The sequence below is a fragment of the Grosmannia clavigera genome (assembly GCF_000143105.1).
Source record: "Grosmannia clavigera kw1407 unplaced genomic scaffold GCSC_113, whole genome shotgun sequence".
In the NCBI taxonomy this organism is placed as follows: domain Eukaryota; kingdom Fungi; phylum Ascomycota; class Sordariomycetes; order Ophiostomatales; family Ophiostomataceae; genus Leptographium; species Leptographium clavigerum.
In genome coordinates this window covers 2849103-2870759 of record NW_014040831.1, presented here as the reverse complement: position 1 = coordinate 2870759, position 21657 = coordinate 2849103, and the positions used below count along the sequence as shown (strand labels likewise).

Here is a 21657-nt window from a genome sequence, read left to right as displayed (position 1 = left end):
GGGAGGGAAGCTGCGCTGCGCCGGGCAGTTGGCGACGTGAGCGAAAAGCAGTTGCAGAGCTCTGTGGTCTGCTCGTGGCCAAGGCTGCACACGGAGTGATAAAGGGAATTATGGGGGGAGGGGAAGGGGATATCCGGCGAGGAGGGAGAGAGTACGGAGTAAAAAGAGGAGGGTGCGATGGGGAAGGGGGGGAGGATCGGACAAGGGATTGGCAGACCCAAAATAAATATAGAATACAGAGATACAAAATACAAAATGAGATACAAAGACACTGATCATACTCCGTAAACTGGGATCTAAGCCAGGGGAGCGTCAAAAAACGGCACTAAAAAAAGCAAAGCAATATGGAAAGAGGCACACGGATAGCGGGGGGAGTTTAGGCGACTAAGCCAGCCTGTGCTCTCTCGATTGGCCGAGACGACGGAGGGTAGAGGCAGACATGATCTCCTGTCGATTCTCTGCGATTACTGCTTTTGTCGGCCTGCGTCTGCGTTGCGGCAGGACTGCGACTCTGTCCATGGATCATGCTTGCTCTGCCCGTCTTCATGGCTGGCCATCAGTCTGCAGTCTGTGTTGTGTCTACGACGTCTTGTTGCCGCCTGCAAGCTAAGCACTATTACTGCAATCACAATCACAACCACCAACCTCCCGTCCGTCCACTCCACCCTTCGGCCTCCACCCCTGCGGCGGCGAGATAGACGCGGTGCTCGGCAAGATTAGGCATTCTCTACCTGCAGCAGTCGAGGACCAAGCGCAGCCTAGAGCACGACGCCGCATGCACTGCCTCGCCGTCCCTCGATCGCCGGTCCAGCCTGATGAACGAAGCCAGTGTCGTTGTCTTTTCAGGCGGCCGAAAACAATCAGAACAGCCAGCCGCAGCCCGCACACAAGGCCATGGTCTGGGACAATGGACACGGCAGGCAGCCGCAGACCCCTGCTACGCAGCGATATTCTGCCTGCCAGACGACTGCTCGAATATGACGGGTCACCTACGACGATGTGCATGCCAGAAGCCGGTCCCAACCCAAACTCTCGAGGGGAGTGGTAGCTCCTTGCTGCTGCTAAACGCTCCTCTCCTGTTCACCGCCAGCTTGCAGCTGATGTGCCGCGGATATGGCGGGCTGCTGACATGGGCACTCTCTCGCACCTCTCCCCTTCTCTTCCCCTCCCTCGTCCTCCCCTGCAGGGCTCGTACGCACCCATTACGCTCACGCATCTTCCAATACTCCGCCGCTCTCCTGAACCCCGTTTTGTGCACCCGTATATTGCCAGGTTGTGCCATTACACATTGGTTACACGAGTCCGCCCAGTGGAGACCGTGTCCTGATTGTAAGATATCTATAATATAGCTATTAACACCCGGGCCATCGGCGGGGCAGCGCTGACGAGCCCTGTAGCAGCCTATACCCCAAATACGCTCTTTTACTACGGCTTTGAATTAATGGAATTTTCGTTATTTGATCTGCCGCCCTGCTCTCGTGAATCTACAGAAAACCGCCGCCCGACTTCACTACGTCGCGCAAGAAGACACGGACAGGCTCTCGGACCCCACCCTCCACGAAGTTCCTCTCTCTCCATTTCTTTCATTTGTCTGCTGGTCAGGCGCCAAGCAGCTTCGCCATCTCAACCCGACCACCTTTCCGTCTTACGTAGCAACAGCAGCTCATCAGGCTACCAACACACGACGTACCTTCTCTTCGCTGCGTCTGTCTGTTTCTTGTTTGCTCGCTCGCATCGCCTGTGCTGTTGTTGGCCCGCCGCTTCTCGATCGTGCAGGCTCTGGTCAATCTGGCCTCGCTTCTGACGTCATCCGGCACCAAAATTTCTTGTTCCGGCTTGCGCTCAGGCCCCTTTGTACAATCTCATTCCGCAGGACGTTGCACTCCCATCTCCCGATATCTGCTGCGCCGTCTTCCTTTGTGGGTGCAGAGCAAGGGCTGTTGCCGGGTAGGCCAGCTCGCTCGCCACGGGCACTTACATGCAAATCAGGCCACATAGGCGCGGCGCACGGCTGACATAGCACCCAAATGGCCGACTATCCCACCGAAGACGCCAGCCTGCCACCGGCGGCAGAGAGCTGGCCCAAAAGACGCAGCCTGTCGAGGTCGCCGGAGCGGCAGCCGAGCACGACAGGCACGGAGATGGCAGGCACGGAGATGACAGACACGGAAATGACAGATGCCACGGAGAGCATGGCAGACCCGACGGCGTCTGACAGGACGTCATCCCGAGCAACGTCGGTAACAGCTGAGGACGAGCACTTCGAAGCTGACGAGAAAGGGGACGAGAAAGAGGAAGATGAAGGGATCAAGGAAGAGATGGTCGAAGAAGAGGGCGACATGAAGGAAGAGGATGTGTTCAAAGAAAAGAAGGTCGAAGAGGAAAAGGAAGAGGATGAGATCAAAGAAGAGAAGGTCGAAGAGGAAGAGGAAGAAGACCCAGCCTATGCTGCCAAGGTGCAGCAGATCCGCAGCGCCTGCATCCACGGGGATCTGGCCGAACTGCAGTCACTGGCCGCGTCGGAAGGCGGTCTCCTCACAGACGAGCTCCGCCAGGTTGCATGTATGTGTTCGCCCAGGGTGCAGCAGCCGCTCTAACTCTATGCTGACTAAGCAAACAGGGCCCGTGCTGCTCGGACTGCCTGTAGATGGCGACGGCCGGGTGGACGAGAAGGCAGCGGCAGCCAAGGCGGGCATGGCGGTCGACGAGGGAGATGCATCCTGGCAGAATCTTCCGGCTCATCGGGACGAGGAGCAGGTGCAGCTGGACGTCAACCGGGCGTTTGTGTACTATCCGATCCGTGAGTCTGCAGTGAAATCCCCCCTCTTCACTTTCGGCACGCTCTTTCTGACAGGTCGATGTTCTCGCAGACGCGTCCCCGGTCGAGGAAGCACGCCAGCGCCGGGCGCTGTCAGACCTGATCGTGGAGGTGCTCCGGCGCCAGCCGTTCCTGTGCTACTTCCAGGGCTTCCACGACATCTGCCAGGTGCTGCTGCTGGTGCTGCCGCCGGGTCTGCGCACGCCGGCAGTGCTGCGGCTGGCGGTGCTGCGCATCCGCGACTTCATGCTGCCGACCATCGACGCGGCCGTGACGCAGCTGCAGCTGCTGCCCGACATCTTGCAGCTGGCCGACCGGCCGCTCTGGACACATCTGCACCTGGCCCAGCATCCACGTCCGTTCTTCGCCCTCGGCGGCACCCTCACCATGTACGCCCACGACATGCGGTCACTCGGGGCCATCGCCCGCGTTTTTGACGTCCTGCTGGCCCGCCCGCCCGACTTCTCGCTCTACCTCTTCGCCGCCATCGTCTGCGCCCATCGCTCCGCCCTCTTCGCCACTCCCGCCGACGAGCCCGAAATGCTGCACCACATCCTGTCCCGGCTGCCCGGCGATGCCGGAGACCCTGTCGATGGCGAGACTCCGCCTGGCCACCATCTCGACCTTCTCGTCGCTGATGCCGCCCGTCTCGCCGACCGTTTCCCCCCCCATGTTCTGCCCGCCTGGCGCGCCGTCTCGGCTGCCTCCGTCCTCAAGACTGCTCAGCGCCCCGGTGGCATCGTCGCTCAGTCCGTCGCCGATGGCGAACGCCTCTTCCGCACCCACGTCCGCGAGCTCGATCGCGCCGACCGCCATCGCCTCCGTCGCGCCCATCTCCACAAGATGCTCATACAATACCGCACTCCCCTCCGGGCCGTCGGCGTCGCCGTCCTCGTCGGCGTCCTCGCCATCTGGCTGCGTCGCGCTGGTCCAACCGGCACGTCGTCCGCCACCTCGCTGGGCAACCTGCTCGCTAGGCCCTTCACTGCTGCTGCCTCGGGGCTGTCGCGTCTCGGCATACGCTTTACCTGAAAGAACTAAGAAGAAAAGAAAAGAAAAGAAAATAGAAACAACTCACATTGGCAGACTCGTTGTAAGATGGGATTCATAGATCATAGCGATGCCAAGGTGCCTCTGTAAAATAATAAATAAACGCTCAAGTATACAACGAGAGAACAGAGTGCAGACTTCGTGGTGTAAGCTATGCTTTGCCGGCTATTATGCGCTGCATCCACGTAAGATTACGTAATCGGCTCTTGCCCATTCCCAACCTGGCCCCAGCATCCCTTCGAATTATGCTCCCTCCTGAAAGGCCGCCTTGAGGCTCTCAATGTGCTGCTTCTGGTCGGCGGCAAGCTTGCCACCGTTCACGTCGCTGATAATGGTCAGCACGAGCGAGTAGTTGTTGTAGAGAAACCGCTCCTGCTTGCGCCGGTCCTTGCCAAAGACGGCCTGGCTGTAGCGCGTGAGGAAGGCCTCGGACTCGCTGCGCAGCCGGTGCAGGCTCGTCACCACCGGCTCGTCGTCGCCGGCCTCGGTGCTCAGCGCTAGGATGCCGTGCAGCAGCTGACCGAAGCGCTGCGTGATGACGTGGGGGGCCGTCGATGCCGTCGACGAAGACGAAGGCGATGCCGCAACGGCTGCAGCCAGCTGGCGCATACTCTCGCAGTGGTGGTCCATGATCACCTGGAAGCGCGGCCACAGCAGCATGTTGGTTGCGTTGACGTAGCTGTCGACGGCCGGCACCTTGCGGCGCTGCAGCTCAAAGGCCGCGTGCTGGTTGAGCCGGATGCAGAGCAGCACACCGAGACAGTCGTACGAGTCGGCCGTCAGCAACCGCGTCAGCGCCTGGCCCAGCGCAAACGTCGGCTCAAAGATGTAGTGGAAGTGCCGCCCGATCGTCGCAAACGTGAGTGCCGGTGAGAAGAACGAGGCCAGGAACGTATACTCGGCCGTTGCGTTGTCCACCAGCGCCAAGTTGAAGTGTCGGAACGGCACCTCCAGGTAGTGAGCTGCCGTATCCTCTTCTGCCAGGTACGAAGACAGTGCTATCTGGCTCGGGCCCTTCAGCAGGTCGATGCGCCGCCCCAGGCTGAAGGCGTCATGCCGCACCCCCGGCCCTCCACCGCCGCTACTGCCGCCACCCTTGCGCGAGGACCCGTAGTGTAGGTCGTCGTGGCCCAACACGTCGTTCTTATCCAGCACGTGCAGCCGCAGCTTCTCCAGCGACTTGGCATACCGCCCAAACTGGTTGCTGTAGTACCAGCGCATCGTGTTCATGTATGCCAGGCAAATCTCGTCCGCCAGCGTCGCGTGGTGCTTGTGGAGAAACGTGTACAGGTCCCGGAACTTGAGGAAGCTCTGCTGCTGGATGATCTGCGCGTTGATGTGCGGAGACCGTAGCGCCTTGACCTGGGCAACCAGGAAGTCTCGTATTCGCTCGATCGCCTGCAGTGCCACGAGTCAGATCAGCGGCAAACAACACGGCACCGGCGGCCAGGAGAAGACTACCTTTAGAATCAGCTTGTCAATCAGCGGCAAGAGATCTTGCACGGCCTTGCCCTGCTTCTGCTGCTCGCTTCCGCTCCGCAGTACCGCTGCTCGCCTATCCACCTCCTTGAGAGATTGCACCCATTGCTCGTCGATATTGCCCTCGGCAATCCTGTTGACGAGCGCGGGCGGCACGCTGAGATCCTCGACCGCCGCCGCCAGTCCCTTCTCGACCGTCTTACGGTTCTCCAGCCGGATATTGAGAGCCGTCGACCGCGCTTGCAGATTTTCGATGTCTGCAGACACTAGCACGAGGTCGTTTCGAAAATTCGTCAGGTTTGTCTCGACCGAGTTCAGCACTTCGTCGCACGCGCGGATCGACTTGTGAAGATCTTCGAGCTTGGTTCGTTCCGTTTCCACTGGACAGCCTGTCAGCAGAGAAACAACAGACACTTCGTCCGAGATAGACGGTGATAGGAACGGCTTACGCTCTTCCGGCGTCTGTGTAGAGCGCGCAACATCATCGCCTTGCAAGCCGCCAGGTCCGTTCCAGACAATCTGTCGCAGAGAGAGCCCACCAAAGTCGAAGTCCAGCTCGAGGTCCTCGTCCGTAATCGTTTCCGTGGCTGTAGCTGAGGACTCCAATGAGCCTTTTTCATCATCGGCTGCGAGGAGCTTTCCCAGCAGAGCCAGCGCGGCTGCATCCTTTGCCTTGTCCTCGGTCGCGTCCACGGTCACCGACTGCCTCAGCGACGAACCATTCATCCGCCGGGAGTATGTAAGAAGCGAAGTGGTCGAGTCGCTAGAGATGAGCGACTGCGCTGAAACGCGCGCCGACCGCTGCGACGTCACATAGGGTCCTCCGCGGCCGGCGCCAGACACACTCCTCGGCAAGGGTGATCCTGAGCGATTGATGTTGTTCTGCGGGGGGCCGGCACCCGGATGGCTCAAGCGGTCGAGCCACATGGCAAGGCGGTCAGCATCAAAAGACGGCGAGGAGAAAGACGGCCGGAAGGTGTGGCAGCAGACGTTGGCGTAGGACCGGCAGCAAGTCGCGGCACTCACGCATCCAACAGGACGGTAAACACGGAAAAGAGAGCCAGAAGAGCCGAGACGCTAATTTCGAGCGGTGTACTGGTGGAAGTGAAGAGATTCAAGCTGGCTTGGCTGATGCCGACATTTTGGCAGCCATGTGTCTTCTCCTGCATTAGGAAGCTTCAACGGGTCCTCGCAGCCGCCAAGCTAAAGCCTCAGCACTGAGACCCTTGGCATCGGAGGTTGTATGATTACATAAGCGGCCTTATATAAGAGCCCCAGCTTAGTCGCAACGAACAGCCAAAACGGGAAGAGGCAAATTACAGTAAGCCAGCCCCAACAACAGTTTAATGGGCATTATACTTGTAGATGCCCCTTCTCACCGGGCCGCTCAGTGAGTCAAACAGTGCCTGGGTCGACAAATTTTACAATATACGAGTACGAGTACGGTATCCGCAGGATTCCAAGATGGAGATCCCCTGCAATATGTGTAAGTAGCTTTCACCGAGAGAACATTCATTAGAGAGGAGGCAAGCCTGCAAGAGTCACGCGAGTATAAAGGCGCTCAAATGGCGTGACGCGATTGGCTCGCAGGAAGCCAACGGCCAGTATTGAGAGAATGGAACCGCCGAAGAGTTAGAAGGCTGCGTGCCTGTTGCCTCTCTGTGGGAGAAGACGCTTCGAATCTCGGCGGTTGCCATTGGCACAGTCTACCGAGCTTTCACTCTGGATAACCTTACAGAGAGCCACAAGGCCAAAAAAAAAATAAAGACCTCTTTAGAAAAGAAAAAAATAATTATAGTGTCTATCCCTCCCCGACCACTGGCCGCTCTCCACTTCGCCCCTCTTTCCGAATTTCCAAGCGCACTCATTCGCTCCTTCCCCTCCACCCTATATTTTCCCTTCTCTTCCCCCATCTCCTCTATTTTTTTTCCTATTTTGTGGATTGGATACTAAATCTGGTTCTAACACAAACTTTTTTCTTCTCTTCCTCCTCTTTGAATCGAAGGTTTCCCTTTTTCTCGCCTGTCAACAATCCCTTTGCACTCAAAGCAGTCAAGATGGCGGACGACTCTCAGGTAACACCCCTGCTTCCTTGTTTCGATATTATGGGCGCAAACCCACCGGGACGAGGGCATAGAAGAGAAAGAGGCCAAAAAACCTGTCACCCCGCAATCGCGCACCCCCGCGAACCGCAACCAGGGCTCGCAACCGGCAGCATTCGCTTGTCGCCTGGTGATCTCTTTTGTCCCGGTGATTTCACTGTGGCACAAAAGTCTCACGGGTGACTGCCGAGTCTTGCGTCTGACGGGCTGTGGCTTGGCCCGCAGAGGTGCTCAGAGCCTTGCCTTGGGACACACAGTTCTTCTTTCAACCTCTTTCTCTCGCTCCCGCGCGGCTGACTGTCTTCAATTCAGCCCGTCTCGTTTATCGCATTTTACTAACAGTGGCCGCGATGTAGCATGAGCACACCTTCGACTCCGCCGATGCCGGCGCCTCGGCCACGTTCCCCATGCAGTGCTCTGCTCTGAGGAAGAACGGTCACGTCGTCATCAAGGGCCGCCCCTGCAAGATTGTCGACATGTCGACCTCCAAGACTGGCAAGCACGGTCATGCCAAGGTCCATCTTGTTGCTATTGACATCTTCACTGGCAAGAAGCTCGAAGATCTGTGCCCGTCCACCCACAACATGGACGTCCCCAACGTCACCCGCCGCGAGTACCAGCTTGTAAGAAAACCACAGTCCTTTCCGTTGCACGTCCTTCGTCCAGCCTGTACCCGTCTGCTGACACTCTGAACCAGTTGGACATCTCCGACGATGGCTACCTCTCCCTCATGAGCGACGACGGTGATACCAAGGATGATGTCAAGATGCCCGACGGCGAGATTGGCGAGAAGATCAACAAGCTCTTCAAGGTCGATGAGAAGGACACCAGTAAGACCCTCTTTTTTTTACGATGGATACGAGCAGCACCACTAACATTACGAAACAGACGTCATCATTCTCACTGCCATGGGCGAGGAGTGCGCTGTTGAGGCCAAGGAGGCCCCGCGTGCCGCCTAAAAAGTCTATCGCTTTGTGCTTGCTTTTTCTGCCTTGTCGTGCTGTCATTTTTCGGCCTTGCTTATAGCCAGAACGGCCCTCCTCCAGTGCCGGCTCTCGCTGTTGTCTGACAAGGCTACAAGGCTCCTGGTGGTGTGGTTTTCTAGGCGAGAGAGCAGGAAGTTGGGAGGGAGGAGTGGTACGATTTATGTGAGAAGGCATGATGCCATCTGTTGTGTCTTCCTCATAAGTCCCATCTCGGCTTCACAATAGATATATGCTTCATCGATTCAGACAGCGCCTCTAAGGAGGCGGGAAGAATATCTGCAGCGGGATTTTCAAACAAAACAAAATCAATAATCAAATTGGCAGAGTAACTATGACGTGAAGGCACTGACCGCTTCAAAGTGTGGAAGGATACGGGAATTCAGAACGAGTGGCTCTCGAGTTGGTTTCGATGTTGGTTACTCCTCATTTGGGCCGCGATGCAATGACACTAGGTCAGTTCATCCAGCATCGGAAATATCACGTGTTGTCTACTGCGGTGCAGTACCTAATTGATTATGCCCGGCATATCTTTTCCGAGGAACCACTTGTGGCTGTTACTTCGCTTACACGATACGCGTCGAGGAGCTCTTCCTGCAGAGTCGATAAAAAAAACTCACTGTCGTTGCATGTGTAAAAAAGAACCTTCATGACCGAAAAGGGCGAAGACGGAAGCTCGCAAAGCCTAGCTTCACCGATTTATCGGTACGTCACGGGAATGATTGATCAAATAAAAGTGTAAGCACAAATTGCGCAAATGCGCCTAGGGAATACTATTCTGGAGGTTTCGCAAACCGCCATTTTATCAGCTGATTTATAACCACCTGCAGTGTCTAAGTACGGTCAGGTCCAAAATTTGCCGCTGCTTGAAATATCATACGTTATTTGATAAAGTCCTCATTGAATTCTCTGCGCATTTATGAGGACATCGGAAATACAGTCTTAGTATAATTTCAAGCTACGAGTGGCGTGTCTCGATAACTTTGTGGGAAATTTTGTCGCACGACAGCGGGAGCTTCGACTGTTACCTACGAATCGGCACGATAAGACCACGGAAAGAACTGCTAACATATGAACGCACTTTGAAAGAAATCGGAAAGAAAAAGCCCAGCGTTCAGTCTTTGCTAACTCTCAGCGTCGACCTAAGAAGTTGTATTGTACTTAAAATGATAAAGATATTATAAATCCTACGACAGCTAGACGTCAACTACAGTAACCCTTCAGAGTGACACGACCCGAAACACAGGTGGATATTGGCAATGGGTTGAAATTCCGGACGGATGCTGAGTTGAAAGACTGTTTACAGTTGACATTAAGGATACGGAGACCATGTCCACGGTTCCCAGAGTTTAGGTGTTACGTCTTTCTACGGGCACAATACAGTTGCTCTTAACAGCTTCCCTAGCTGGAGTGCGATTCCACAAGCTGCGGAGAAAGTGTTCTTGCTGATATAATAAGAGGGGTTGAAGCACAATCAGTAGTAACTATGACGATTAACAGGCACAATAAATTACCAACCGATGGCAAAACATCTCCTACAGAAAAGCTACAACGCCGATGTCACCACAGCATCGCAGATCTGGGGCAAGAAAATCTATATGTAGGACCAACCTAGCAAAAGTCCTATTTTGGAGTTTCAGTTGCGGAAGATCCGAAAAAAAAGACTGAATATGTGTCTGAATGATGGTATATGATTTGCGACTTCTCCGAGGTACAAAAACATCTTATATCAAGCCCCTTCTCCTCCTTTCTGTCAGCTACCTTGGCTGGGATGAGTTTTGAAGTGCGTTTTTTTTTTTTCCTTTTCTGGCGGGTATTTTAAACCGGACTCGTTACTGTCAATTCTAGGACTAGATGCCATTCGCCTCTTCTCTGCTACACGTAGCCTGAATCTTACCAGCGGCCATCGTCCTATAACGGCGATTTTCAAGCGTTTCCGATTTGTCCTTCTATTCCTTTTCTCACTCCCGTTCTATTCCTGTCTTCTCCTTCTTCTAGTTTCCTCTCTCTCTCTTACTCAGTTCATGAAATTTTGTCTTGATTGTCACCACTGCCATAGATTGATACCAAGTATAAATGATTGGCCTGGGCTTGCCTCAGCTTTGAATTTCCAGCTTTGGCCGAATTTCGATCCACTTGTGACTTGCTCAAGTTGTTAGACGCTCCCGAGCGACACGAGGAAGCTTGATGCATTTGGAAGTTTAATGCACACTACTAGGCCCATAGAGACGTCCCACCAAAAAAAAAAAAAAAAAAAAAAAAAAAGGCACGAATGTGAAAGTTCGTCACAGTGAGAGAAAAACATAGCTGTTCTGCAATGAGTGCGACAAGACTGGACTTTTTACAAAGACCTGGTTCAAAGAGCCTTGAATAGCAGATAAAATTAAGTGGATTGCAGACTTATTTCGTGAACACCGGTCCCCACTTACAATTGATTTCCACACACTGAATCGCCAGATCTGTCTTTGGCTACGGAGTACTACGAGACAGCGCTGTTTTATCCAAAGACTTGTCTACTACATTATTTGAAGTAGTGTTCGTTTCGATCCATATTGGCGTAACTCGAAACAGGAGCCGCAGCTAATCCAAGGCTCTACAGCCTCACGTCCCCACCGTGCAATTCTTTCTCTTTCGGCTTGCCATTGGCTTCCTTGCAGCAACCGTGACAGCAACACATACAGTGGCAGCGCATTCTCGTGGGCAATGGACCTCGGCCATGGCAGACGCGCGCTGCATCGCTTTCGCAAGGGCGAGACATGTGACGATTGCAACGCGCGGCGCTGGTATTCCGACAGCGGTTTTCATTACTGCGAACGTGGTCATCTGATTGAAGTGCGTCAGTCTTTCTCGCCAATCTCTCTTTTGGGCTACTGCAGTGACTTACGTCGGCTAACCTTTTCGCTAGTCTTTTATTCCCTTCGATCAGGAAGACGAGGACAACTTTGGTGGTGGCGGCCACGTCGCTCGCGTGCAGAAAGAAACTCGTCATAAGGAGGCGCGTCATCTGTCAGGGATCGCCGCCCGTGAGCTTTTTCTCGAGTGCCTGCAGCTGTTGCTACGCCGGCAGGTCGCGTGGCTGCAGCAGCGCCAGCAGTATGCTGACCACGATGATGCTCCGCCTCCGGCTGCTGCGCTCGAGTCTGTAGTTCGCGACCTTTGGGAGCTGCGCGTCCGCGACTTTAACGGCCTCACGGTACTGTCGACCGGGACATCGCGCGAGACAAGTCGCAGCCGTAGTCGCAGTCGCAGTCGGAGCCGCAGTCGCAGCCGGAGCCGGAGCCGGAGCCAGAGTGCAGGCATCATTGATGGCGACGGCAACACTGACGGAATTTCAGACTTGGATGAGGACATCCGCACGGTGTACAGCTCTCAGCCGGACAGCGACTGGGGAGGACACAACAGTGCCGGCGGTATGTTTGGCGGCCGGCCACAGCGTCGTGGCCTCAAGAAGCGAGTGCGCAGCATGCGGCAGTGGAAGTCGGCACCAGACGCACGGTGGAACCTGCCGGCTGTCGTGGAGACGCTGGCACTCTGCTATCTGGGCGGCGTGTTGCTGCGGCTGCCATACCGCTTGGGAGACTTTTTCCGCTGGGCAAAGAACGATCAGATTCCCTTTTTAGGAGCGGTACGTGATTGCATCTGAGTAGAAATCTCGGCTCTCTGGAGCAAAGTACGGCTGACAGCTCTCTACAGATCGGCTACATGCCCAAGGCTATGAGGGAGCGGTTGCCACCGGGGTATCAGGCTACGCTGCTGATGCGCAACACCACTTTTGAAGGCGGCAGCCTCCACAAAACTGTGTCCTACCTAGCACGTGGGTTCTACAGCAACCATGCGCTTCGGTTTCCTGGCCTCAATGTGCCGCCTCTTCTCTGGCGCTGGATGCGCCAGCTGGGACTGCCAAGTGTGTATCCTTCCACCCCATTTGCTCGTTTGTGCCCTGTCTCTGCTTCAGCTCACTGATCGCTTTGCAGTCGAGGTCTACGTGGGCGTTCAAGAGATAGTGCGGCTCTCCCAGGAGGACTTCTGCTACCCATTGGAGCAGCCTGGCTTTACCTGGTTAGACCACCCGGACGTTTTCCTCTTGGCGAGCATCGTTTTTGTCACGAAGTTGCTCTTCCCATTCCGAGGCCACGAACAAGGCACCAGTGTCGGCGCAGCAGAGATGAACCCCAGCGAGGGTGGAGGCCCAGCCAGATCTGCCGCCCTCCACATGGATTGGCATAGGTGGCAGGCTATCTTCCGCGAGGTTCAGGATCCATCAGAGCCCACTGAGAAGCTGGATAGGCGGGAGATGGAGAAGTTGCGGTCAGCCGATGCCTGGCGCATGACTGGAGATCAGGTGGACGACTATCTCGACTGGTACCAGGAAGTCCGCCTCAAGGAGAGAGACGGTATGTTTCCAATTTCAAGCCCGTTGATTCGCGAAGTGGTGGCGACTTTACTGACGATTGATGTCGAACAGACCACCGTCATCTCCTGCGTCTGTTCCCCCTTCAGGACACACGGCCACCCCCCGTGGTACAGGAGGAGTTTGAGGAGTCTATCGATGAGCGCTACCGTCAGGTACAAGGATCATGTCTTACGACGGCAGAGTCACCATTTGGCCGCAACGTGGTATACTACCGGCAAGAAAAGGACTTGCCAGAAACCGCGCAAGCATTCTACAACAGGGCAGCCAGCTTGGGAGGTATCACGGTCCAGATCCTGGTCCGCAGTGTCTACAAATTGGAGCGGCGATGGAAGGCGTGGTCCAACATCAATGCTGCTGGCACAGAGCTGGCAATGATGGTGGATGAATAGGCTTGCTATATTAGACGTTTCGATATCACGTGATAGGGTTTTGTGGCAAGAAAGCCTGAGGCGACTTGTATAATGCGCCCACACTCCGGCAGGCGGGGCAATTATTTTCCACTCTAACTCAGGATTTTGGGGTCCCGCACCAACAATTTTGCCGTGTGCGAGATTTCACTTTTTGCTTCTAATTTCCTCTTTGCAAACCCACACACCACTTCACGACCAAAGTATCGTCAAGAGTAAGTGCTTCTATGCCGCAAACTGTCATGGGAGAGATGGGAGCATGATGGAACGATTGCTAACCTCTTTTTCCCGCTTGCAGTGCAGATGTAAGGACACCCAATTTCCAATTTCCCAATCTATCGGCGAAGCGCATTTTGCGTCGACGAGCTCGCAGCCGATCAGAACGGGGTCTAGGGGAATAGAGAGAGAGAGAAAATGCTGACCAGCCGTCCAATAGCTTCGTGAAGACCCTTACGGGCAAGACCATTACCTTGGAGGTCGAGTCCTCGGATACGATCGACAATGTCAAGTCCAAGATTCAGGACAAGGAGGGCATCCCGCCCGACCAGCAGCGCCTGATCTTTGCTGGCAAGCAGCTCGAGGACGGCCGGACTCTGTCCGACTACAACATCCAGAAGGAGTCGACTCTGCACCTGGTGCTCCGTCTGCGTGGTGGTATCATTGAGCCGTCGCTGAAGGCTCTGGCGAGCAAGTTCAACTGCGACAAGATGATCTGCCGCAAGTGCTACGTACGTACTGCTGCTGCTGTTGGAGATGGTGGACTTTCATGTACTGACCGACAAATGCAGGCCCGTCTGCCACCCCGTGCCACCAACTGCCGCAAGCGCAAGTGCGGTCACACCAACCAGCTCCGCCCGAAGAAGAAGCTCAAATAAATGGCTCGCCCCCTATGCGGTGCTTGGGAAAGAACGGAAAGAAAACTTCTATGGCGTCATTTTTTTGGTTGTGGTTGTTATCTTTTTTTACACCGGACGATTTTAGACGAGATAGCTGAATCGGTCAGACAAAAAAAATGAAAAATAAACCAGCAGCTAGCAGCACGATGTGACAAGACTGGCAAAGCCGAAATGCTGCTCGCCTTGTATGTGTAGACGTTGTGGGCGCTGCGCCGAGTATGTGTTTAAACGAGTAAGAAGTACGGAAGTACACCGTGGAGGACCATGCAATTGATTGCCGGCTAGTTGCGGCCCGCCAGTCCAGGTGCCAGCTGGCACAGGTGGCTCATGCCCCACTTATGTACGGAACGCGACTATGTCGCCTTTCATTTGGCATTCATAGCCTGTCTCTAGCAACACTCTACGACTGCACGAGGCACCATTATCCACGAGACTCTCGATTCTCGATCAACGGAGCACGAAGACGCACGCCGAGCTCGAGCCAAGGGCACGGCATCGGTAAAGCAGGAGAACGGACATCCCAGGCAGCAGCAGCAGCAGCAAAATGGCAGGAGCAGGATATGACGCCGTGGTGGATGTGGACGACGAGGTGAGCGAGGTCTTTTATTTGTTTTTGGGTTTGTTCATCGGCTAGACAGCTGCTGGACGTGGCCATGCGTGTGTGTGTGTCTTTCGCCGGACGGCTATCTGACCGGCGATTGTGAAAAACAGGGCGACCTCGGCCACACCGATCTGCAGGACGACCTCGAGTTCCACAACTCCAGCTTCGTCGACACGGCCGGACGCAAGAGCACGCCAGGTGCAGGCGTTGGGCTGCCGCTGCCGGCGACGGCCTCGCGGCCGGGCGGTACAGCTGGCGCGGCAGGCGGCAAGCAGTTTCTCTGGTCGCTGTCATACTACGCACAGTTCTTTGACGTGGACACATCGGCGGTGTTGACGCGCTGCTGGGCGGCGCTGTATCCGCGGGCCAACTTCTTGGACGTGCTCGAGGGCAACCCGGACCTGTACGGACCGTTTTGGATCGCCACGACGGTCGTCTTCATCCTCTTCCTCAGCGGCACCATCAGCCATTACCTGGCCTCGACGGGCGACGAGCCGTTTGCCTACGACTTCACCCTGCTGAGCGGTGAGCTGCCCTGATGTCTCTCCCCTCTTCTTCCTGTCCTTGCTCGCCCGCTGACTCTTCAGGTGCCGCCGGCCTCGTCTACGGCTACACGCTCGTCATCCCGGTCCTCCTCTTCCTGGCGCTGCGCTACTTCGGGTCCGAATCGGCCAACCTGCTCGAGTGCTGGGCCCTCTACGGCTACGGCAACCTGATCTGGGTCCCTGTCGCGCTCATCGCCTGGTCGCACGTTGACATTCTCAACTGGGTCTTTGTCGCCGTCGGCTTCGGCCTCTCTGTCGCCTTTTTGCTGCGCAACCTGTACCCCGTCCTGTCGGCCACCGACAAGCAGACAAGCAAGGTCCTTCTCGCCATCGTCGTCGTCCTGCACATGGCCCTCTCTGTCACGATCAAGTTCCTATTCTTTGCGCACGCCAGCCCGATCAAGAGCCCGCTGTCGGGAAACAAGCCGCCCGTAGAGACACCGCCCAGCCTGTTCTAGGCGAGAGAGCACCAGAGGGGGACGTTCAGAGGGACGATGCAAATCGGCTGTGGAGGATGGGAAGTCCAGACGTCTGGTTCGGCAGGGCTTTCTTGCACCGTGTCCGGCCAACTGCCCGATCTCGGAACGACTGGCCAGCCAGAACCAGCGGATGATTGGCCTAGAATTTCGTGGAGGGGCAGCATATTATCTTACTTGCGCCTGTGCATAGTACTCTCATGGGATAGATCACGGTTTCTCGCGTTTGCCTTCAAGAATGTACTGAATGTTCTCTTGTTTTCCTTTTTCTGTGCCGCCTCGCTCTCTCGTGTGTGTGAGCCTCAGTGCTCGACTGCACCACCCTTTCCGGTCCAGTCCAGCCAGCTGCCCGGGTACTCGGCCACGTTGGTCCAGCCGGCATCGCGGGCCAGCGTGGCGGCAGCCCGGCTGCGCACGCCGGCCTTGCAGTAGAAGACGATCTCGGCGTCACGGGCGGGCCGCTCGAACCCGAAGCGGTCCTCAAACTCCTCGTCCGGCAGGAAGAAGCCGTCGGGCGACGAGGTCACGGGGATGTTGATGGCGCCCGGAATGCGGCCGGTAGCCGCCAGTTCGCCGGGCTCGCGGGCGTCTGCGGCACGCCTGGTCAGCAGGCCTTGAACTCTCACAAGACACGTCCTCGCAGACCCATCACTCACCAACAAGGATCACCGTCGAGCCGGCCTTCTTGGTCGCGGTTTGCAGCTGCAGCACGATCAGCATCGTCCGCCTCTATCCTGGCTCAGGCTTCTTCACCATCCCACACACCTCCTCGAACGACCACGTCTTGCCGGCCGCTTCGGGCGCCGACGAGTACGCTCTTCGCAGAGGCACGGCCACCCACGATCTCTGCGTGCTGCCCTTGGCCACTGCATTGGCTCGCACTAACGCAGACGAGGTGGTCGCTATCGTGCGCACTGCAAAGGCTCGCTTTAGAGGCACAGGAGGAGAGGCCCGCAGAAGCGCCAAAGGCGCCTTCGCGGCGAGGCTGTAGCGAAATGGCGACATGACGATGCAATGCGTTGTCTGCGGTTAAGTTGAGATGCGAAGCGATAGAGGATCATAACTAGGTTCTAGCGGCTTAACTCCGCTATCACTCGCTGATGTCAGCGATGGGAACCGGTTGGCTACAGTGGACCACAGACCTGTTGCTCGCTATAAAGAAAACCATGCTATTCAATAGCTATTAACACGGAAATGTATTTTATGACTCAAAGAACGATTGCATACTTGCACCACCACTTAGTTGTCATACATCACCCCCCCTGCTCCACCTCACTTCAGCCATCCTCTTGCAACTCGCAGCCCTTAGCCCCCAGCTCTCAGACCTATTCCTCCGACACCTGGATGCCCTCCCGCAGGCCCTCCACAACCAGCTCCTCGCCCATGACCCGGCGGTAGATGTCCTTGACGTCGTCGGTAGTAGTCTCGAAGTGGGACGTGGCGTCGTAGCTCTTGGAGATGAAGATGCTGTCCTTGGTGCCGTCCTCGTTCGGCTCGTACAGCGGGATGGGCGGTCCCTAGACAGACGACGGTTAGTGCACAGCGAGAAGAGCAAGGCAGACAGACAGCGTACCATGAACTGCTCCTCGATCTTGCCGAGACGCTCGATGCCCGGCTGCAGCTCCAGGTGGTGGTTGGCCGTCGTCTCGGCAATGGTCGACACGATGGCGATCCAGTAGCCCTTGGGGCACACGTTGTGGGCAGATGACACGCAGGCCACGTAGATGTCTGCTTAATCAGCATATGCTTATTCTACTATCTGCACCTGCTCTCACACACTCACCGTTTTTCCGGCCAACCTGGCTCTGTGGAATGATCAGCTGGCACGAGTCGGCATCGTTGGTGCTGGACAGCGGGTGCTTGAGCACGCAGATGGCCCGCAGCACGTGGCCGACAACCTTGACCTTGTCGGGGAAGTACGACGGGTCGCCAATGACCAGCTTGGCCTTGGTCTCAAATTTGACCTTCTCGTCCCCGTTGATCATGGTGGCCTTGATGCCTGAGATCTTGCCATCGGAGCCGTGCAGCAGCTCATCGACGTCCGTGTTCAGCATGTAGGTGCCGCCGTAGATGGCGGACAGACGGGCAAAGCCCTGGGGCAGCTCGCCCAGGCCGTACAGCGGGTAGATGTAGGGCGACTTGCCGTAGCGAGCGACACTGTTGCCATAGAGGCGGATGCGCTCGATCGCCTCGGGCGCGCTGCCGGGAGCGTCGACGTAGGCGTCGTTGAGGTAGAGCGCCATGGCGTGGCCGATGAAGTCCTTGGTGGCCGGCTCGAGGCCGAACTTGTCGTAGATGTCCTTCATCGTGCACGTGGCCATGTCGAAGCCCTTGTGCGATTCCGGGTCCTTGATGTCAAAGGAGCCGATCCACTCGATGAAGCTCTTCATGCGGCGCTTCTCAAAGATGCCCATCAGCGGCGACTTCAGCGCCTCGGCCGCGTCAGCCGGCACCTTGGCGACCGTGGCACGAGGGCCATTGCCCTGCTGCACGAAGCTGCCGGCAATCTGGCGGAACTCAAGGTAGCGCGTGACGTCGGTGGAGACGAGGATGTTGGTCAGCTCGCCCGACGAGATGAGGAACTTGGGCACCAGATCGATGTTCCAGTCGTTGACCCGGCCATAGTTGACCCAGGGCTCCTCGCCTGCAGCAAAGTTGCCGTATTTTTGGTACAGCTGCCACCCGTCAGCTGCATGCTCCCGCTGGGACGACAAAAAGGACAGGGGACCGTTTTCACTAGCTTACCGCCTGAATGTTCAGAGATGCTGCCTCACTGCGTCGCGGTTAGCTCTAGCCCGATCTTGCATCTGAGACAGGAAGAGAGGTATTCCTGCACGCGCTCTCTCCTCCCCGCATCTTCCTTTCTTTTTCTTTTCTTCTTTTTTTCAAGAACCTACCCGCCGTAGTGGTCGTTGCGGTCAATATGCAGGACCTTCTTGCCCTTGACACTCAGAACACTACATCCAGAGAGATGGCTGTCAGCACGATACAACACGCAGCTCGGCCGCGGCATCGGGGCCAGTCGGCAGCGGAATGACGCACCCAGAAAGAATGCATTCGGTCAGTCCTACACAGTCATCGGTCAGCGCTTCGTGTAGCTTTTTTGCCATCTTCTCGTCCGTCTGCAGCCCAGCTTACCTGTGCCCAGCACAATGACATCGTACTCCTTGGCAATCTCGTCCATGGCTGCAGTTTCTGTCGCGAGAGATACTGGTTGATCAGAGGCAGTCTAGATGCAGAGTGAGGACAAAACCAGCAAGACCAAAACAATCGGTGTGAAGGAGTAGAGACGTTTGGGGGGGAAGGACTGGTAGAGGTGGTGGTTTGGGCTCGTGCTGGAGACGAGGGAAGGAGGGACCGCAGCCCCGCAGCAAAAGGAACTGGGACACTCATAGCGGGGACGTCGCTACAAGAGGTGAGCTTTGCTCAAAAGTGTGGGTGGGGCCCGCTTCAACCGTTGGCAAGCGCTGAGAAAGAGCGGTCGAGCCGCTGTACCGCCGGTGCGCATCATTAAAAAGTAAGATTATACTAATACCGTAATATCATACTACTAATATGTGCGGAGTAACCCAGCAGGAGATTATGATCCCAACAGCATCGCCAGCCTGGTCCACCGCGACACCGCCTCGTCTGGCGTCCAGTGGTGCTATGTACATAGTAAGATACGATGCGGAAATTGACCTCCTGGTATTTTTGATTGATCGTATCTTACAGGCTCTCCGCCTTTATCTACAACAAGACAGATCCTCTCCCATCTGGCTCATTTCACTCATCTCGCTCATCTTGTCATCTTGCTCATCTCGTTCATCTCGCTGGAGCCTGCTGATGCCCAGCCTCTGTCTGTGCTTCAGCAGTCATGCTGGCCTCCTCGCTGCCTAGCGGACCCTCGTCCTCCAGGTATGCTGCCGGTCGGAATGCCGGACCCTCGCCCGACAGGTCAATTTCCGGGTCCGATCGTGCCAGGTCCACTGCGTCCTCCCAAGTGTAGAAACGCTCTGTCAGGACGTGCTTAATGCCTCGCATCGTTTGTCTGACCTGAAGCAACATCATCGTCAGTATGTCCCTGCGGCCTCAGAAATGGGATTGCGGGCAAGCCTACCGCTGCATCACGTTCTTCGCTCTCGTACTGCCCGAAGCCAAGATCAAACTGCTTTCGTGCCACCGCCGCCGTCGCGATCCGGTTGCGCTCCTTGACGCAGACCCACCACAGCCGGTGCAGGTCGTCCCAGCTCTTGCGCCGCAGCTCCTCAGCCGTCCACGCACGACCAAACGCCACGTCCTTAGCCGGCGGCTGTGCCACCTGACCGTCGTAGAAGAACTGCCACAACCCGTGCTCCGGGTCGATCTCGGGTTTTGCCGCCGCCGCCTTAGCAGACTCTGCCGGCCGTGGCAGACGCTCGTCCGACACGGACAGGAATTCGCGGGGGCCGGTTCGCCGGGTGCTGGAAACGCCTCGCAGCCGGTTGTTGTCGCGGGGCTGGTATCGACGGCGCTTTGCGAGCGCTGGAGATGTAGAAAAGGCTGCTGCCGCTGCTACCGACACACATTGTAGCCGTGGTCGATGTGATGGTAGTGACGGCGAAGTGGAAGGGGCTGCTGCACTCCGGCGCAGCACCACTGCTAGACGCGCACGCACCGCAGAAGGCGCCAGCGTAGCCATTGTATCGCGAGACTGGGCGGCGTGAGACTTGCCTGGGAGTCAGTCGTCGTCGTCGGCCTCGTAAGGTCAATGTTCATTTGCTCAACACCACAGACGACGTTGAGGTCTAATTTTTTCGGCCTTCCCACTCCAAGGACCCACATGTTCCTGCTTGTGGCTGCGATTGTGGCGGTGCCACCAATCAGGACTTACACAATCGCTCACCGAACAACGACAAAACTACGGAGTATCAAGCCATTCTGTCGCGCAACTCCCAAAACGACTCCGCCTTCAAAGCAATGTCTCTTTGGAAGTGAGCCTTTCACCCGCACCCCATCGCCTGTCATATTCGGCGTCTGACCGTATTCTTAGATCGTACCGCGCACTTTCGCCAACCACCCGCTTTGGCGTTGGCATTGGTGTGCTGTTTTGGGGCACGGCTGGCCTGTACTTTTCGGATTCGGCTGCCGACCGCATGGGCATGACACCGACAGAGGCAGACCGGCAGTCCCTGGACAAGATGATGCCAAAGATCCATGTCGTTGATCCCCAGGAGAAGTGAAGAGTCCGCATTATCGGCTATAAATAAGCAAGGGCTATAGCAGTGCCAGTCAAATCGATTGTGCCTCGTCCTCTTCTTATTGGCTAGAAATGGCCAACGAGTCATGATTGTGTGCACGTCACAATTATAACACATTACCACAAGCCAACCGCCCGCTCCAGTTCAGCCTGTTGCACATCCGGGTGTCAGATGAGAGAGGATGGAGCCTGGTTTTGCATCACTAGATTGTGCAGCCACCTTGTCTTAATAATCCACACAATGCCACATGAAGTGAAGGCAACACTATTTCAGTACAAACAGCTTTTGGTTTCATGCCCAGAGCAGAAGCCCCTGTTACCATCATGCTACATGACTTCACCGAACTAAAAACCACACCGCTCCCGATTTGCACTGGCCTCATATTCCCATACAAATATATATATTAGTCGATGGGTGTGATTTAACAAACAAAAAATCAAACATAGCCTCCGTTTTTTTACCACCCCTCTTCAAGTATTCTGGGTTGACAGAAAGAACAGTTACCACCACTCCGTTTCCCATGGATCTAAGTTCAGTGAAACAATGAAATGATGCATTTTTGTCGGGAAGTAAAGACTTGCCAATACCAGGATAGGAAATCGTCAACTGCAATGACACCGCATGAACGAGCACAAAAACAAATCTAAACGAAAGCATAAAAGCACAA

At 55.9% G+C, this 21657-nt stretch overlaps 10 protein-coding genes across 10 annotated transcripts; 6 read left to right on the top strand and 4 right to left on the bottom strand.

Annotated features, from left to right (window-relative positions):
- Nucleotides 1–2027: 2027 nt before the first annotated feature.
- On the top strand, nucleotides 2028–3850 carry CMQ_3694 (tbc domain protein; the record flags this gene model as incomplete). Its single annotated transcript, XM_014319632.1, has 4 exons — nucleotides 2028–2240; nucleotides 2457–2562; nucleotides 2621–2800; nucleotides 2871–3850. The coding sequence occupies 4 exons, from the start codon at nucleotides 2028–2030 to the stop codon at nucleotides 3848–3850; spliced, it is 1479 nt and encodes a 492-aa protein (XP_014175107.1).
- A 261-nt stretch (nucleotides 3851–4111) lies between these two features.
- CMQ_3988 (garp complex subunit) lies at nucleotides 4112–6274 on the bottom strand (the record flags this gene model as incomplete). Its single annotated transcript, XM_014319926.1, has 2 exons — nucleotides 4112–5266; nucleotides 5330–6274. The coding sequence occupies 2 exons, from the start codon at nucleotides 6272–6274 to the stop codon at nucleotides 4112–4114; spliced, it is 2100 nt and encodes a 699-aa protein (XP_014175401.1).
- A 1130-nt stretch (nucleotides 6275–7404) lies between these two features.
- CMQ_4164 (eukaryotic translation initiation factor eif-5a) lies at nucleotides 7405–8408 on the top strand (the record flags this gene model as incomplete). Its single annotated transcript, XM_014320102.1, has 4 exons — nucleotides 7405–7422; nucleotides 7806–8072; nucleotides 8147–8279; nucleotides 8338–8408. 4 exons carry the CDS (start codon nucleotides 7405–7407, stop codon nucleotides 8406–8408), a joined length of 489 nt encoding a protein of 162 aa, XP_014175577.1.
- Nucleotides 8409–11135: 2727 nt separating this feature from the next.
- Nucleotides 11136–13235, top strand: CMQ_4115 (RNA polymerase 1 specific transcription initiation factor; the record flags this gene model as incomplete). The annotated part of the gene is made up of 5 exons (XM_014320053.1): nucleotides 11136–11264; nucleotides 11338–12057; nucleotides 12126–12336; nucleotides 12407–12826; nucleotides 12898–13235. The coding sequence occupies 5 exons, from the start codon at nucleotides 11136–11138 to the stop codon at nucleotides 13233–13235; spliced, it is 1818 nt and encodes a 605-aa protein (XP_014175528.1).
- Nucleotides 13236–13960: 725 nt separating this feature from the next.
- Nucleotides 13961–14128, top strand: CMQ_4235 (60S ribosomal protein l40; the record flags this gene model as incomplete). The annotated part of the gene is made up of 2 exons (XM_014320173.1): nucleotides 13961–13981; nucleotides 14042–14128. The coding sequence occupies 2 exons, from the start codon at nucleotides 13961–13963 to the stop codon at nucleotides 14126–14128; spliced, it is 108 nt and encodes a 35-aa protein (XP_014175648.1).
- A 565-nt stretch (nucleotides 14129–14693) lies between these two features.
- On the top strand, nucleotides 14694–15753 carry CMQ_3581 (yip1 domain family protein; the record flags this gene model as incomplete). Its single annotated transcript, XM_014319519.1, has 3 exons — nucleotides 14694–14738; nucleotides 14861–15275; nucleotides 15338–15753. 3 exons carry the CDS (start codon nucleotides 14694–14696, stop codon nucleotides 15751–15753), a joined length of 876 nt encoding a protein of 291 aa, XP_014174994.1.
- Nucleotides 15754–16073: 320 nt separating this feature from the next.
- On the bottom strand, nucleotides 16074–16776 carry CMQ_3830 (rhodanese domain containing protein; the record flags this gene model as incomplete). The annotated part of the gene is made up of 3 exons (XM_014319768.1): nucleotides 16074–16360; nucleotides 16428–16473; nucleotides 16537–16776. 3 exons carry the CDS (start codon nucleotides 16774–16776, stop codon nucleotides 16074–16076), a joined length of 573 nt encoding a protein of 190 aa, XP_014175243.1.
- A 320-nt stretch (nucleotides 16777–17096) lies between these two features.
- Nucleotides 17097–18955, bottom strand: CMQ_3280 (secretory pathway GDP dissociation inhibitor; the record flags this gene model as incomplete). Its single annotated transcript, XM_014319218.1, has 7 exons — nucleotides 17097–17288; nucleotides 17345–17499; nucleotides 17555–18446; nucleotides 18517–18544; nucleotides 18669–18728; nucleotides 18814–18838; nucleotides 18910–18955. The coding sequence occupies 7 exons, from the start codon at nucleotides 18953–18955 to the stop codon at nucleotides 17097–17099; spliced, it is 1398 nt and encodes a 465-aa protein (XP_014174693.1).
- Nucleotides 18956–19575: 620 nt separating this feature from the next.
- On the bottom strand, nucleotides 19576–20431 carry CMQ_4136 (50S ribosomal protein l4; the record flags this gene model as incomplete). The annotated part of the gene is made up of 2 exons (XM_014320074.1): nucleotides 19576–19806; nucleotides 19871–20431. 2 exons carry the CDS (start codon nucleotides 20429–20431, stop codon nucleotides 19576–19578), a joined length of 792 nt encoding a protein of 263 aa, XP_014175549.1.
- Nucleotides 20432–20709: 278 nt separating this feature from the next.
- Nucleotides 20710–20972, top strand: CMQ_3272 (uncharacterized protein; the record flags this gene model as incomplete). The annotated part of the gene is made up of 2 exons (XM_014319210.1): nucleotides 20710–20723; nucleotides 20783–20972. 2 exons carry the CDS (start codon nucleotides 20710–20712, stop codon nucleotides 20970–20972), a joined length of 204 nt encoding a protein of 67 aa, XP_014174685.1.
- Between the last annotated feature and the right edge of the window lie 685 nt (nucleotides 20973–21657).